At 40.4% G+C, this 17045-nt stretch overlaps 1 protein-coding gene across 3 annotated transcripts in view; it reads left to right on the top strand.

Moving 5' to 3' along the window:
• CUNH9orf135 (chromosome unknown C9orf135 homolog) overlaps window positions 1–17045 on the top strand; it is a 91918-nt gene that overhangs the window by 14236 nt on the left and 60637 nt on the right. For 2 of the 3 annotated variants that reach the window (XM_033237124.1, XM_033237125.1), the window contains exon 2: window positions 10794–10902. In XM_033237124.1, coding sequence (XP_033093015.1) covers window positions 10794–10902 — 109 coding nt within the window. Of the gene's footprint in view, window positions 1–9448; window positions 9530–10793; window positions 10903–17045 lie in introns of all 3 variants that reach the window. The other variant, XM_033237126.1, reaches the window with a different exon arrangement.

The following is a 17045-nucleotide window of genomic DNA, read 5'->3' as shown; positions in this document are numbered from 1 at the left end:
GTTCAAACTATGTTGTTCAAGGGTCAACTGTGCAGTGCTGGGACAGAGACAGGATGAGTATAATAGGGACACCTACTCAGAAAGAAGAAGGATGGCAGTGACAGAGTTGTCATTTGTCCATGGCAAGCAGACATTGTTAGAAAGCTCTACACTGGTGCCTAGAGCTTTGATGAGGCACTGATTCGGCTGTCAGGGCGCAGCTTCTCTTTCCCATTGTTTTCTGTGGTCTTGGCTCCATCCTGGTGTGATCTTTGCTTTTCCATTATTCCATGCCTGCAGTGGATATTGGACTACATGCATCTCCTGTGTTCAACTCAATTGGTTCATTTTCTGTTTCCAGATGTTGGGGAATCAAAGGATATTTTAAATACTGAACAGTCAAAGGATTTACAAATGTAGACTCCTGGCTTATTTGGAAGTACAATTCTCAAAAACAGTACTTTTTTATTTATTTGAATTCAGTTTGTTCCAAACGCTAGTAATCTCACCCTCAACTCTTTCTATGTAAACTAGATAAAGTTCTCAGACTTGCTGTATTTCTTTACCTTTTCTCTTTAGAAAACCTTGAATTTCACTTTGAAACTGATGTAGTCACAGAAATCAGAAACCTTGGGATTTTCTGTTTGGCCATTTCCTTAATTAGGTATTTGCTCTGTTAAACAAAGTTTATAGGAGGCCATTGTTTTGAACCAGCTTCAAAGTAGACCAGACCAAGCCAGAATGGAGTCACTTGTGCTAAGTGCCACATAATCAAAGTGAATTTTGAAACAGACTAGTTTTCGAAAAAACCAGAAGACTGCAGTCTACCTTAGTCAGCCTAATAAGGAAGTCCCCTTTGTTTTAACCTTATCAGGAAAGAAACTTTTGAAGCAGCCAATCCATTTTTTGTTCTCTGTTTCTGCTTTCTTCAGCCCTTTTCTATCTATAAAGCCAACCTCCTCTGCTCAACTCATTCTGTTTTCCAGAATGAGGTGTTGCCAGATGCTAGAATCATTAATAAAAGCCAAATCAATCTTTAAACTTGTTGTAATTTTATCTTTTGACAGCTCTAATGTATCTGAATCTACTGGGAGGGACTAACAATAGGATGAACTTTGCTGCAAAGCAGAGCTTTAATGGACCTTTGTCTCAAGAGTCTTTGTCAGTTTTCTCTCTTACTGTTTGGGATCTAAAAGTTGTTGGCTCTTTTAATATTTCAAGGCCCCAGATTTTTGGAATCTCTCATTTCTGTTTAATTTCTTCTTGAAGCCCAGCCAATTATTTCCTGAATTCATCTCATTCTCTTTTGTAAATACCTGGAAAACACAACCAATAGCAATTCACACACAAAACTAACAGTTTTCCTTTTTTTTTTTCAATCTCAGGAGGTACATGATTTGACTTCTCACTTTCTCTAGCTATAAAGTGTTTGACCTTTCCAGTTTCCTATTTTCTTCTGCCTGGCTTTTAGCCAATGCCAAATATATATTTTTATTTTTTTGATAGCAGCACCCATAGTCCACTTTTGATACTAATTTCTATGTGAGCTTAGGCTAAGCTTAATCTGTGATAACAAACAGCATCCCCCCACCCTCCAGCCCAGATTCCGGTGAGTATTACATGAAGGTTGATTTTCTGTTCATACAATGTCTGCTGTAGGTTTTTGGTGGAAGGTGGGCACTCTTCCACATAGACACTCTGAGAATCAGCTTGATTGAAGCTCCATCATCTGAAATGTCATTTCAGAAAGAAATGACATTTCAGAAAGTCATTTCAGGGAAAGAAAGAGTTGAATATTGTAGAAGAGCTTCCACTGTCATAGACCAGAAATGACACATATCATTTCTGTGTATATTCATTTTATTGGCCAGAACTAGTCAAATGGCCTTACTAACTGCAAGTGCTGGGAATTTTCACCTCCTGCATTCCCAGGAAAGAAGGATAAAATATATTGGTGAACACAATGTCTATCACATCTAGAAGACTTTCTTGTAAAACTCCCTTCCTAGGATGGGCTCTGGAGCTCCCTACAGCCCTAACATTATTGAACCTCCGGACCTAAAGCCATTACCCTTGTATAACATTGGTAAACACCCTAAGGGAGTGGGTTTGGTGTTTTGAAGTTCTAATTACTCCTCTGGTTCTAGCTTTCACCCAAAAAATTGGTCTGAAAATTCTCCATTAATGTCCAATACATTAAAAGTATGTAGTACTCTTATTTACATGCCCCTCTTTCTCTCTCTCTCTCTCTCTATACACACACACACACACACACACACACACACACATATATTTGTGAGACTGAGTCTCACTTCATTGCCCAGGCTGGAGTGCAGTGGTGCAATCTCAGTTCACTGCAACCTCTGCTTTCTAGGTTCAAACCTCCCTAGTAGCTGGGATTTACAGGCACGCACCACTAGCCTGGCTAACTTTTTGTATTTTAGTAGAGATGGGTTTTTGCCATGTTGGCCAGGCTGGTCTCAAACTCCTGGCCTCAAGCAATCTACCTGCCTCTGTCTCCCAAAGTGCTGGGATTACAGGTGTGAGCTACTGCACCTGGCCAAAATATAATAATATTTAATCTAACATTTTCCATTGTTTCCGGAGAAAGAGTTTATCTGTGCAGCCATGGGAAATGTAACTTGGTTTGCACTCCAAGAGGCCCACCTCTGTGCAATCTTGTTGATCTCTTCTCAGCACTTCTACTTGGCCTCAGCTAGACTCTGGCTGCTTTTAATGGCCCTTGTACTTATTATAATCTGGGGATGATAACTTGTGATTTTGCTAAAAATTTATTTGCTTTTAATTGTTTCATTTCCTTTGCTGTTTTTGAATGGATTCTAGGAGGAAAGGGAAAAATGTGTATTTGTGTAGTTATGTTCATTATGAAAGTCTGTTTGAATTCTAGATTTTATTCCTAAAGAAAAACTTATTTATTTTCTAAAGTAAATGAAACAAATTGTCCTGAAACCAAAAGACTTTGCATCATCTACTCAATATGTACAGCTCATGGAATCACTAAGTGTGATTTAAAATAGATCTTAAGGTGACATAATGTAATCTTCTGATGTTATTCTGAAATAATTAATTCAAATTATTTAAGCCAGTAGATTAAGACTACTGGAATAGGAGCTTACACAGGTAATTGAGTGTTTCTTTGCTTTTTGTTTTGAAGGGAGGCAGGCTGATCTCCATGTCACTCCATGCCGGAAATCTGCAAGGTGTTTTCAGACTACAGTAATTACTAACGTACAGTGCGCCTTAAAAACTCCCCCTTTAGCCCTACTTTTCCACCACCCAGTGTCTTCAGCCAGTTATTGCAAGTTGTTTCTGGAGGAGAGGATCAAGGAAACTCAGAAATATCCTAGGGTTTGAAGATAATTGAGATCCAGCTGTCTAAACATAGGGTGACAGAACGTACTCGCCCTGGTTTGACCATGACAGTCCCTTTTTTCACCACTCCTGGTGTACTTAGCATTTTATTTCCCTCTAAAAGTATCCCAGGTGGGATTGTCAATTGTAGTATTGCCAAATACATGTCCCTTCAGCTGTTTTCAAAGTCATGTGTTTGGCAGTTAATCAGACTGACCACATTTATTTAACATTTAAACTGTTATGCTAGACAAAGTCTTCAACTGTTGTGTTCCTTTTGTTTCCTTCCAATATTCTCCATAGGGCCTCCTGTTTTGAAGATTTTCTATGAAGAAAATTTATAATAATGATAGGTCTTATTTACATGCCACTCAATATATGCTGAGTGAAGAAGATTCAGCATTTCAGATAAGACTTCACTTATCTGTCTCCATTAGATGGTTTCCTTGTGCAGTTAAGTTTCAAATTCTGTGGTTTCATGGTTATAGATGCACAGATCACATACAGCATGAGACACATAGAAAAACAAAGTCTTTATAAGTCTGAAATGTCACAATTTTTCCCAAGAACATAAGATTTTCTTTATGATTCTGCAAATACACCTGAAAGTCTTCATTTGTCAGTTTCAGGGCTATGCCACCAAATAACACTGCCTTGGCAGGTAAATCATTTGCCCATGAAATCTTCAAAGAGGATTGTCAGATGTCTCTTTGCAGTCTTTGATTCTATGAGTTTTATGTTTCTAATGTGTTAGGGAATATAGCTGACTCTCAAGGGTAATTTTCTTTTAAAGTTCTAGATAGCAGATGATTATAAAAATCTGATAGAAAAGGTATCTTTCGCTTCTCATTTGGGCTAGATTTACATCAGAAAATACAATAGCTGACGGCATGGTTGTGAACTACATTAATAATTCTAAAATTTAAAATTAATATATTCTGCCATCTGGAGTCTTAACTAAACATTTTAAACATCTTTGAAATCTGCAAAGAAAAGTGCGTCTCTTGTCAAGTCACCAGAAGCTAGAATTCAGCTCAGATTTCCATTGTTCTCATGTCAGTTATTGCTCAGATTCAAACCCCTTTGCAATCAGTGTTATGCATATGTATGTTGAAAGTTTTCTCATTCAGCAAGTAGATTTATAATTCCTCTGGAGACAAGTTAGCATTGCAAAGGACTAGCATCTCTATATGCATAATTACTCCCTCTTTACATGTGCTTTTGCAGACTGAGCCAGGATACTCTTCATTTTTATGGACACGTTTGAAAGTCTTTGCTTTCTGCATTTATATTAAGGTGACAGTAACAAAATGTAAGAACATTCATTTAATCAATCAATCAGTCAATCATTTAAGATTTAATGAGCATTTACAATGTGTCAGACCAAGATCACAAAGATGAATAAAAAATAATTCCTGTGTCTAAGAAGCTTTCTGTCAAATGAGAAGGCTGATACGTGAATGGATAATTATAAAACAATGTGAAAGGTGCGGCAGTGACAAAGATGCTGGTTTCTTTGCAACCTCCCACTTCCCTTGCCCCACATAAACATACAACCACAGAAACCTAGAGTGTAACCTGTTTCCTTTCCTGTAAGAATAATCCTATGACCTAACCCCATCCTCTCCTCTGCTGATGGGGAGCTGGGCCCTCTGGCCTGAGGCAGCCTCGGGGAGCTGCGGGACCTTCCTGACCTGCAGCTCTGGACTCCGGTTTGTTCAGTCCTGCAACTCAATGTAGCAAGTTTTTCAGATAGCTAAATCTATTCGGTTTGAAGGACTGTGAGGTTGTTTTTACTGATTGTTGGTGTTACAGGCCTTCTTATGAAAGGTGATAGATGATTATTTTATTTTGAATGTTCTTGTCAAAATAAAAAGTTGGCAGCCTTATGTTGGCCCCATCCTTTTTGGGGGAAAGTTTGGCTGCTCCATGAAGCACTTAGATTTGGAAACCACTGAGAGTCTGGGGTGCAGCTGTTCTTTAGGGCTTTCTCAACCTTGGTACTATGGACATTTTGGGCAAGATACTTCTCTGTGGATGGGTGCTGTCCGGTGCACTGTGGCATGTTAGCAGCATTGCTGTCCTTTACCCGCTAGACCCTGGTAGCGCTCTCCTCCTTAGAAGTAATACCCATCAATGTCTCCAGGCATTGCCAAATGTCTGCATTGTCTCTGGGGTGGGAGTGGAGGCCACAGATTGATCCCCTTCTCCAGCCAGATGGAAAACCACTGGTCTAGAGCAATATTTTTCCCGACCCATTAATGCATTGTGAACTCAATTCAGTGGATTAATAATGACATTTTAAAAAATAACATATAAGGAATAAAAAGTATCCAAATTCCTATGATGGTAAAGACTGTTTTGTCAAATTTTGGCTTCAATTTTTTTTTCTCTCTTTTTTTTTTTTTAGACAGAGTCTCACTTCGTCACCCAGGCTACAGTGTAGTGGCGCGATCTCAGCTCACTGCAACCTCTGCTTCATGGGTTCAAGTGATTCTCATGCCTCAGCCCTCCCAGTAGCTGGGATTACAGGCACGCACCATCGTGCCCAGCTAATTTTCTGTATTTTTACTAGAGATGGGGTTTCACCGTGTTGGCCAGACTGGTCTGAACTCCTGACCTCAAGTGACCCACCTGCCTTGGCCTCCCGAAGTGCTGGGATTACAGGCATGAGGCACCGTGCCTGGACAAATTTTGATTTCAATTTTATGCATGGAAACGCATGTATGTATTCTGGATTAAGATACATCATTTTTTGGCCATATGCAGTGGCTCATGCCTGTAATCCCAGCACTTTGGGAGGCCAAGGTGGGTGAATCATGTGAGGCCTGGAGTTCGAGACCAGCCTGGCCAACATGGTGAAACCCTGTCTCTACTAAAAACACAGAAAATTAGCTGGGCACAGTGGTGCTTGCCTGTAATCCCAGCTAGTTGGAGGGCTGAGGCAGGAGAATCACTTGAACCAGGGAGACAGAGGTTGTAGTGAGCTGACATCTCATATCACTGCACTCCAGCCTGGGCAATAAAAGCAAAACTTCATGTAAAAAAAAAAAAAAAAAAAAAAAAGATGCATCATTTTTCTTACTGGGGACTGTAGTTGAAGAGTTTGAAAGTTACTGCTCTAGAGGCATTCTAAATTCTATTTTAGTACATTTATTTATTTTTCTCATGAAGAATTTTCCATTGCAACAAACAAAAAATCATGGCAAGTCATTTGATGACTAAACAAATGCAGGTAGCAAGGAGAATGAAGCTAGAAGAAATATATATTATTGCACCTTGATTATTTTTATATATGTATATATTATATTTTAATCACAGAAAGGTTATAAGGCTTGGTTTTGACGAAGTGCTTAAAAATACCCAACTAAAGCCTATTGTAGATATTATCATTACACTTAATAATATTTTGCACTTATATGTCACCTTTCATTTGAGACTCTTAATCTGTTGATTCATTTAGTTCCTCAGTTTATGATTCTCAGTTCGTCTCAGGAAATCTGAGGCACAGGCCACTGTTCCCCTAACGTAATAAAGTCAGAGAATTAATTCAGTCTCCTGTTTCCTTTAGAAAGCCTTAATCATTTTATATATGGTAAATATGTATTATAGAGAGGGTCTATAGTAAAGGCATATCTTATATTTTATTTGGGTCTATATATTTTACGATGTTTCATACAGTGTATTTTATACATTTTATAATTTTTAAACATGTATATTTTTCTCTGCTAGGCTGGCAGCCTCTTGGGAGTAGGGGCAGATTTGGGGCTGTGAATCTCTCAGAGCCCCACAGGCTGTGGGCATAGCATCCGTGGGCAGCCAGCAGGCACGAGGAAATGCCAGTTACATTAGCTCAGTCCCCCAAAGAAACACCTTCATTATAGATTCATGGTTTTAATGTTAGGCTTTTGGCTGCTATCTAAGGTTGCTATATGAAAAAAGAATATATCTGCATCTTTTGTAAGAATTTAGTTATCATGAAACCTAAAGTATATGGTAGGATCATTAGGGCCACATACTGACTTTCACAGACCATAAATATCTTTGCTTTCTTAGGCCCATTCTTCCATTAAAAAAAAAAGTTTAAAATGATAGTTTGACTGATGGTGTGAAGACAGGTATAATCCAAGCTGGATTATATATATATATTTCTGATTTAAAAGTAGTTATTTTGTAGGCCTCTACTAGTATGGGTTCTGTGCCTTCTTCAGTGTCTAACAAAGAGGTGGGCCCTGGGGCAAATACACTGAAATATTACTGGTATATTTCCCCTTCATTTGTGTGCTGCTGTAGGGACGTACTCCGGTTTTATTGCCCCAGGGAAGAATGACCAACAGGTAACGAAAGAGCCAAATTATTGGATTTGGATTTCAAAAACTTGGGTCTCAGCATAAGCCCGATAGATTTGGGAGCATGAAGAGCCAAGCCACCCTGTTCCACAGCAAATGAAGAATTCATGGACACACAAAGGAGAAGGCCAGAGAAAAAGTTAAGAATGTTTGAATTTGTCTGGGATCCTGAATTTCAGTTAAGATTTTGGAAATCCTGGAGCCAGATGGGACCTGTATTAGTCTGTTCTCATGATGCTAATAAAGACATACACTAGACTGGGTAATTTAGAAAGGAAAGAGGTTTAATTGACTCATAGTTCAACATGGCTGGGGAGGCCTCACAATCATGGTGGAAGGCAAATGATGAGCAAAGTCATGTCTTACATGGCAGCAGGCAAGAGAGAGCTTGTGTAGGGAAACTCTCCTTTATAAAACCATCAGATCTTGTCAGACTTGTTCACTATCACGAGAACAGCATGAGAAAGACCCGCCCTCATGATTCAATTACCTCCCACAGGGTGCCTCCCATGACACGTGGGAATTATGGGTGCTACAATTCAAGATGAGATTTGTGTGGGGACACAGCCAAACCATATCAGGACCTGTCATTGCCTCTCCCCATCACCCCCTATTCCCAGGGTAATGTTTTCAGAACTGTTGAAGATTGGGGCTCCCATGTGTCCCCAAGCCCAGAGTGCTGGAGAGATGAAACACTATCTGTTTGGTGGGTCAGGCACGTAACCCAGGGATGGTGCCTGGGTTTCCAGGAAACCAGGTGGAGAGAGACACTAGAAGATGTCTGGTGGGCTAGAGAGTGGCACCCTTGCAGCAGAACACTAGTCTACCTACAAATCTGTGTGGCAAGGCCAGGAGGATGGAGACCTGCGTGGATCTGTAAGGGAAGACCACAGGGGAAGGAGAGTGTTTCTGCAGATGTAAGCAAGGAGAAAGGATGGCAACAAAGATGGATTCTTGGCATTGTGGCACCACACAAACCCCTCAGAACTGGAAGAAATCCAGGATTGACCAATATGCGGGTTTTTCCACTTGGTAAAATGAGAGCTTGAAAGAAAAATTAAGTTCAATTATGGCAAAACTAAGTTCCAATGTATACCGGATTTTGGAGCCCAATTAGTATTCACTATACATAGATGTTTGTGATGCTTTACAGCATATGAAGGGTTTTCTGTTTTTTAAAAAAATTTTAATTCATATTAAGATCTTAAAAGGTATTGTTATTATTTCTGTCCTCATGTTATACATGTGAAAATGGAAGCACAGAAAGGTTAAGTGACTTGCCCAAGGCCAAACAGCTAGGACCTGGTTGAGCTTGTGTTGTCCAATATCCCCCCTGACGACTTAAGTGAAAGCTTCCTGTTAGGCTCTCATAAAATGCTGGTAGGTTACCAAAAAGCATTTAGTGTTTTGCACTTTGATGCTCAGATGTGAGGAGAGAAGAGGGTTCAGGTGTGGTGTTTTGCCCGCCACCCCCTCCTGGGCTCCTTCGCTGCTGGGTTCTACTACAGAGCTCTGCTATCATGCTCAGAGGTGGGGAGGCAGGGGTGTTAATGGGAATGTAGTGCAGGGGCTGAGTCCCAGTCCAGTGGGAATGGGGAAGGGGGTCAGGTCCTAAAGGGCCTCATGACTTGGATGTCCTTTGGATTGGGTGCCCAATCTAGGTTAAGGGAAGTGATTCTGTTTCCCTAGGTTTTTACCCACACTTACCATGTTGTAGATTTTTCTTATTTTTGTGTCTCTCTATCTAGACTGCAAGCAACTGAAGGCAGGGACTCCATCACACTCGCTCCCCACTGCATCCCCCACACCTACCAAAGTGCCTGGCATATGTAGGAATTTTAAAACATTTGTGGAATAAACAAATGGCTGAATGATTGAATTCTTGGGTACTTGAGTGTCCCCTAAACAATTCTAGCCCTGTATCCCTTAAAGCAAGGTACCTTCTGAGGGGTGCTTAGTCTTAGCTTCCTGTATTTCACTCAAGAAAGTTCTATTAAAAATAGCTTATTCAGTTGCCAGCCACTGTTGCTTTTTCCTTCTCTACTCCCAAATCCCCTTCTTCCTTCTTCCCCACTACTTCCCCTCCCCTCCCCCTCCCTCTCCCCTCCTCCCCTCCCCATCCCTCTCCCCTCCTCCCCTCCCTCTCCTTCTTCTCATACTCCTCCACCTTCTTCTTCCTTCTTCCTCCTTCCTCCTTCTTTCTTCTTTCTTCTTTCTTCTTCTTCTTTTTTGAGACAGGTTATTCTTTGCCCAGGCTGGAGTGCAGTGGCACAATCATGGCTCAGTGCAGCCTTGACCTCCCTGAGGTGATCCTCCTAGCCCAGCCTCCCAAGTAGCTGGAACTACAGGCACATGCCACCAAGCCCAGCTGATTGTTGTATTTTTTTGTAGAGATGGGGTCTTGCCATGTTTCCCAGGCTGGTCTTGAACTTCTAGGCTCAAGAGATCTGCCTGCCTCCCAAAGTGCTGAGATTACAGGCATGTGTTACTGTGCCCTGTTTCTTATTATTCTTAATCACTCTTTTAATCAAGATGTTTGGTATATTTTTTCCTTCTTCCATCTACATTTTTAAGAAGTGTTTTCTTCTACCTCATGTTTATCAGCTTCCTTTATTGCCTCTTTAGAAGCAGGAAGCACAGGTTATAAATCAATATGGGCAAATACTTTGCTGTCTTGTTTTGAAAAAAATTGTAATTAAGGTTCGTGGTAGAAAGAATTTCTAAAGTGGAAAGTTGACTTTCCAAGATATCACCATGTCTTATTTTAGAATTTACTGTTGGTAAACTAATCTACATTATTAAATAAGATTCAGTTCCTTGGAATCACTGAATAATTACTATTACTGTGTTCGAGAAGTATTGTTTGGGTGATATTATTAGTTTTATCACTTATGCTAGGTTGCTTTTAGGAATTAGCCTCAGTATTACTTAAAAAGAGATGGAAAATACTTTATATGTCACAAATCTAATAAATTTATAGTTAAAATAATGCTGCAAATATAGAAAATTTTCATTGGATAGTTTTTAAAAATCTGAATGCAATATAGAATAAATAAACTTCATCTCTTAATGTACTCCTAATTTTTTCTTAAGGCACCATGACAGAGAAGCTTTTCCCAAAGATTATGATATAGAGGGTCCTGAGAAAGTTAAAAAGCTGTGTAATTCAACATATCGGCGACTTGGAACCGATGAATCCCCAGTAAGTAATTGCTATTACTTCGTTTTAAGTCGGAAATCTTTGTCATAGTGAAACATGAAAAAGGTAAAGGAGGAGTGTTTTGTGCAGCACCCTGGTTAACTGTGCTAGTTACTCAGATGACTTAGTCACTGTGTGCTGAAGCTACATTACCTGTAAAATGTGCCTATCTCATAAAGTGATTGGGTGAATTAAATGAGATGAAGCAAGTTGAGTGCGTGGCACGGTGCCTGGCACATAAAAGTGCCTAGGAAATTGTTCCTGTTGCTATAATGCTGTTGTCACTACAGTGACAATATCCTGTTAGATGTCTCCTTTCACCTCCATAATAACCCTGCGAAGTGGATATTACCATCTCTAATTCACAGAGGAGAGGAAAGAGACTCCTAAAGACTAAGTGACTTACTCAAAGTCACACAGCTAGGGGGTGGAAGAGGGAGAGTTTATACCTAGGTCTTTGGTTTCAAGTCTTTTGTACCTACCTTAAGCTGGTGCAGTTGTAAGTAACTAAAACATGCTATTAACAGTCTCATAAGGTTTGTACAATCCAGTTACAAGCAGAATATTTATGGCATAAGTCATTCCTGTTTGAATTGAGGTGAGCAGGTTACTGCTTGGCTACATAGGTGTCTGTCCAGTCAGCATAAGGCAAGAGCTCAACTCCTAGGAGACCCACAAGTTGGGTCCTACAATGTCAGGAACTTTGGGGCTAGCTGAAGACAATTTAGCCTTAGAGGATGGCCTTGGGCATGAAGAGCTGGTGATTTGATGAGGGTGGTTGTACAAGTGATGAAAAGATTGGGTTTGTGTCACATTCTGCCCCCCAAAGCTGGGCTAGTTTTAGACCAGCATTTGAAATGGGGCAAGTGTAAAAAGATACATAATTCCACATTGGAAATTGTTCTAGAAGATTCTCCATTCTACAAGGTAATGAGGACAAATTAGCTTAGCATGGCAGCGCCATTTCCTCCTTTCCTCTTATAGTTGCAGTGGACAGAGAGTAATAAGGATCACCTGGAGAATGGGGATTTATTGTAAAGTGACAGCTGCTTAGATATGGAATGAGCAAACTTGCAGGAACTAACACAGCTCTAAAGCGAGGCATCCCCATCGCCACCCCAACCTCTCTGTGTCACATGCACACACAAAGTCTCTTTGGCATCTCCATTTCTCTCTGCTCAGGTTTACCTCTTGCTCCATAGCCCAGATCTCAGGGGAATCTGATTATTTCCTCAGTTTCCACCAAACCCTCTTCCCTTTGCATCAGGCTGCCTCATGGGTCATCAGCCAGCATGTGGATGGGGCTCTGCAGTGTGATGCCCAACTCAGTCAGCATCCACCTTGCTCCATTCCCCCACAAACCCAGCTTCACCTTGCTTTCTTCAGCATGGGGCTGTGGTCAGGACAAGAGTAAGTTGGGCAAGACAGGCATTGCTTGGCATGCACTTAGAGACTTTGGTCCTTAAAAAACATTTATTTTTGATTCCCATATAAAAAATGTTTTTAAAGAAATTTTGGTCCTTAAAAACATTCATTTTTGATTCCTATGTAAAAATGCTCTTGGTCTCTGGGTATTCCTATACCTCATATATTTGATTCCTATATAAAAATGCTCTTGGTCTCTGGGTATTCCTATACCTCATATCACAAAGGACGTGAGATGAAGTGGGGTATGAAGTATAGGAACCACAAACGTTCCTTCCCCAATATTACATGCATTACAGTGGTCGAGCCTCAGCTTTAATGAGAATGTATAAATAAATAGTTGTATTTACTGTCTGTATGTCTTTTTGTTGATGGCCATTGAAACCCTGTCCTTCACCTGCCAGATTTGAAATGTGTATTCAATAGAAAAGAAAATAGACTGAGGAATCACTATTTCTGATGGAACTGCTATTCTCTATCTTAAGAGCAATTTACATTTTTCCCTACAGACTTCCTGTGTATAAAGCATTGGCTCATCAATCTTGTTTTTCATTCTTCACAACAAAGCTATAAAGCTGTCAAGAAATATATTATTATTCTAGTTCTAAATCTAGACTTGCAGATCTTAAATGACTCACCCAAGGTCCCAAGTGTAAAGAGAAGGAGGGGATACTGGCACCGAGCCCCCACACCTTCACATGCCAGGTATGAGGCTGGATGTAGCAAGAGGATGGGCAAGTCCATCTTCCTGTTGTCACAGAGTTTTGATAAGGGCCTAAAGACACTCTTATAGTTGGCAGGAACCACATGCCTTAAAGCAAGAATCCAGGCCATCTAGGCAGGATCTGCTAAGAGACTAAATTAGATTAAACCAGTATTAGTAGTTATGTCCTTGAAGACAAGGGACTGAAGAATTAAAAAAGGATTCATGTAGTTGTGGGTCCTGTGCCCCTCTTTCTCCAGTTGAGAGGAGTTTCAAGGGAACCACTCAGAGAAATTAATATGTATGTCCTGGAATTTAGAGGACATGGGGTCTAGGCACATGCTTAAAAACTTAAATGTTAGAAGTCATGCCTGATATGGCACAGCAGAAAGAGGGAGTACACTGCCCTTGGGGCAGGGACAGCAGTGGCCAAGAAGAGACTTGCCTAAGACTTTTATTAAACAAAAGGAAATAACTTGCTGTGGGAGGGAAGGGGCAGTCTGATTAAAATGAAATTCCTTTATGATTGCATCCTATTGATGCAATAGGATCAATTCAACAAGATGGTTCCATTAAAAACGTTTCATTTCATCCTCTGGACAGCTCTTCAGGCAGGTCTCATATGTGATCCACATTGGACAGATGAGGGAACTGAGAACAAGTGAAACTTAATCACTGGTGAAAAGTCAAACAACTAGAAAGTGTATTACAAATTAAAATCCATTGTTCTTCTCTGGCTTTAAATGCTAAGATCTTAGAGACTTTTCCAAACTGCCTCTTGGAGTACCAAACTTTTCCACGTCTAGTGTGCTGGCCTTTTTACCCCACTATACTGCACCTTCCTTGTAGAAAATAGACCTGATTATTTTTGCTGTGGCTTGGATATTGTATATCTCACTGCATATGTGTTGGGGCTTTGATTTCTTACATCTTAGCCATAACTTCTGTCCTATTTCCCGAATTATGTCCACACATATGCTGGCTAGCCCTATTCCCATCTGTTTCCCCTTCTGAATGCCTTCTTAACATTTTTGTTTTTTTTTGCAAGATTGCTGCTGAATGGCTGCTTTGTCCATCCACCGCATTTTCATTTAGCTGATTGAAGGTGTCCTTGTCCTTAAATGCTGCTGCAGGAGCTAATGTGAGCATCATTTATTTGTAGCAGAGTTTAAAATGGGACTTACTTTTGTCTACATTTTGGCTAAGGCTCTAAAAGTCTAAGAACAGAACAATAGCCTCATGTACCAAAGTAAATAATTAGGTCACTTAAGCAAGATCCTCAAAGAAGATGGTGCTAATTGGCTCCCACTCACATGAGGGATATAAGATAATTGAAATGCAAGAAGCCTAAAGAGGAGTTTGTTAGTACAGAGAGGGTTTTGGAAAGAGTGTGCTCTAAGTCTCATCTCAAGGACCCTTGTGTGCCTCACGAAGTTAGACATAAGGCTCTGGTGACTGGTTAGAGGAAGCAGAGCAGAAAAGAGGGAGCCAGCTCCCCTAGAGGTGGAGCAAGGATGTGTGAATCCTCGGGCTCAGATGTGCCTCTTGTGGATCCAGTGTGGACCACGGGGAAGAAGAAAATGACGTGGCGTCATTTCAGAGCCTGTGAAAGAGCACCTCATAGTGGGTGCCCAATAAATATTTGTAGAAGGAAAAAAGGGAGAGATGGGAGGGACCTAGCTGGGTTTCCAGGAGCCGAGGCAAGACATTTAAGTCTAGCCAGAGGCATCTTCTATCATGAGACATGCCATTCAGTGCTCCCAGAGGTGATCCCAAAGTCTACCAGAACATCCCAAGAAAGTCATCTTTGAACATTCACCAGTGCCAGAGAGGGTCAAAGATAAATATGCCCAAGGGAAACCAAAGTAAGATTACATTCTGCCATTCCTGAATTTACCTCTCTCTCTTCCTCATCTCCACACATCCTTGGCATCAGTCCCCAAGGAGATAGAGGGAGGTGGGGAATAGGGAAGAAGTTGAAGTGGGATAATTGAGAAGAAGCCAACTGTGCCCCCTGTTCCTAATATAGTGGATCAGGCCGAAGCAGCTCCAAGGTGGAGGAATGAGAATCTTTCCATGACGTGTGAAGTTTTGACTATTATATGGGACTGGCATTTTACTTACCTCAGTGAAAATCCTCTTGGGACAAAAGTAGCCAGAGAAGTTTTGTATTATCTGAGGGTAACCAGAAACGCCCTGGGACCTGTCTTATATTTCATCAAGGAGCGTGAGAAAGAACTAGTCCCTTCAAATGACTGTGGATGGGCAGTGATGGAGGAAAAGTAGATTTGTTTTCTGATTGTACATACTTGTAAGTCCCACTTGTTCAATGAGCCAGTTACCCTTTTGTATGTAAAAGAGCAGTCCATTCTTATCATATCTCTCTATCCCCTTTCCTTACTTTAGTTTTCTTCATGATACTTACATGGCTGGACATATTTCAGATTTATTTAGTTGTTAATCATTTGTCACCTCCTGTTAGAATACGAGCTCTATGAAAGTGGGACTTTGGTCTGTTTTGTTCCCTGTTTTATCTCCAGTTCCGAGAACAGTGCCTAGAACATGGTGGATGCTCAATAAATATTTGTGGAAGAAAGGGAAGAAGGAAGAAAGGAAGTAAGGGAGAGAGGAAGGGATGAAGGAAGGAAACAAAGAAAGAAGGTAGGAAGGAAGGGGAGGAGGGAGAAAGGGAAGAGGGTAAAAGGAAGAAGTTCTACATTCAACAAACATTTTTTGAGGCCCCATTACTTTGCCAGGCATGATGCTAAGTGCTAGGGTAGGAAACATAATTCAAAAATTGGTCCTTGTATATGAGGAACTCATAGGTTCCTAGGGGAAATGGGAACACATAACCATGGTGGCAAAGGGTATGATGGATGCAAGGAACCACAGGATGCTGTGAGGTGCACCTGAACTGAAATGGGTTGGAGGGACGTTTGGGTATGGTTTCCTTTGAAGCTCTGGAGCTGAATCCTAAAGGAACCATCTCTTGGCAGAATCTGGAAACATACCATTCAGGTTTCAATGGTGGGATAATTGATTTCCTACTTCAATGGTCCCTCTGGTTTCAGGAGGCCAAGTAAGGCCATTGGGGAAATAGATTCACAGGAGAACAGTAATTCAAGCCACTGGGCTTGCCCTGATTGTCTTATTCTAAGCTTAGTGGGTAATAGCATTCTAAACTATGGTCTTTTACCTGGACTTTATTCAGGTGCTACATATCTCTACCAGGGTGAATTCCACGCAAACTAAAATCATCAAGAGTATGTCTGTTATCATTGCTTCAACTTGTAAAGCCTCTCACCCAAGGATCCTCACAACACTACCAAAGGCCCTATCACAATCACTTATGTTACTTTCCTAGCATGTGAGGCTGATACTAAAGTGAGAGCCACTGGGAGGACAAAGGCCACTTCTGAGAAAGGGGTGCATGTTGAATCCCATAAATTTAGAAGGATTAAGTACAGAGCATATATGATGCTGTGTCATAGAAGCTGAGAACTTTTCAGACATAAATGATCAAAGAAATACATAAACAATTCATCAAACAGATTTTTCTTATACAGCTAGTGGCTCAATGCCAAGGCATTTTTGGAACTAACAGGACATTGTTGAGCAAATTAGGCTAATATTAACAGCATCACAGACAGTGTGGATTTAAAAATGGCAAATAAATGAATAGTACAAAAGTATATTAGCATTCATTTTATGAATAGATTAAGACTAGCCAAATAAGCCTAAATATGAGCTGTTTTAGTGAATAAAAATATCACATTTGAAAACTAATGTTCCTAAAAGGGATACAAAGGATATAATTATACCAGATATGGGAAATTCAATTATTTACTTAATTGGTTCAAGTATTTTTTTCTTTGACATTGTAGGATGGTATTTTGACCAGTATAATCTTATAATCTTATAGATGTTTCTTGCATTCATATCTAAGCACCTGAAAGGGGTATACAGATCAAATGTTTATAAATTGAATAATTTTAAATGCCATTGCAGAGGAAAGGAA

Source organism: Trachypithecus francoisi, unplaced genomic scaffold, assembly GCF_009764315.1.
Source record: "Trachypithecus francoisi isolate TF-2019V2 unplaced genomic scaffold, Tfra_2.0 Lachesis_group16, whole genome shotgun sequence".
In the NCBI taxonomy this organism is placed as follows: Eukaryota; Metazoa; Chordata; class Mammalia; order Primates; family Cercopithecidae; genus Trachypithecus; species Trachypithecus francoisi.
Note: the sequence above shows the minus strand (reverse complement) of the source record. Positions and strands in the feature narration are given on the sequence as shown.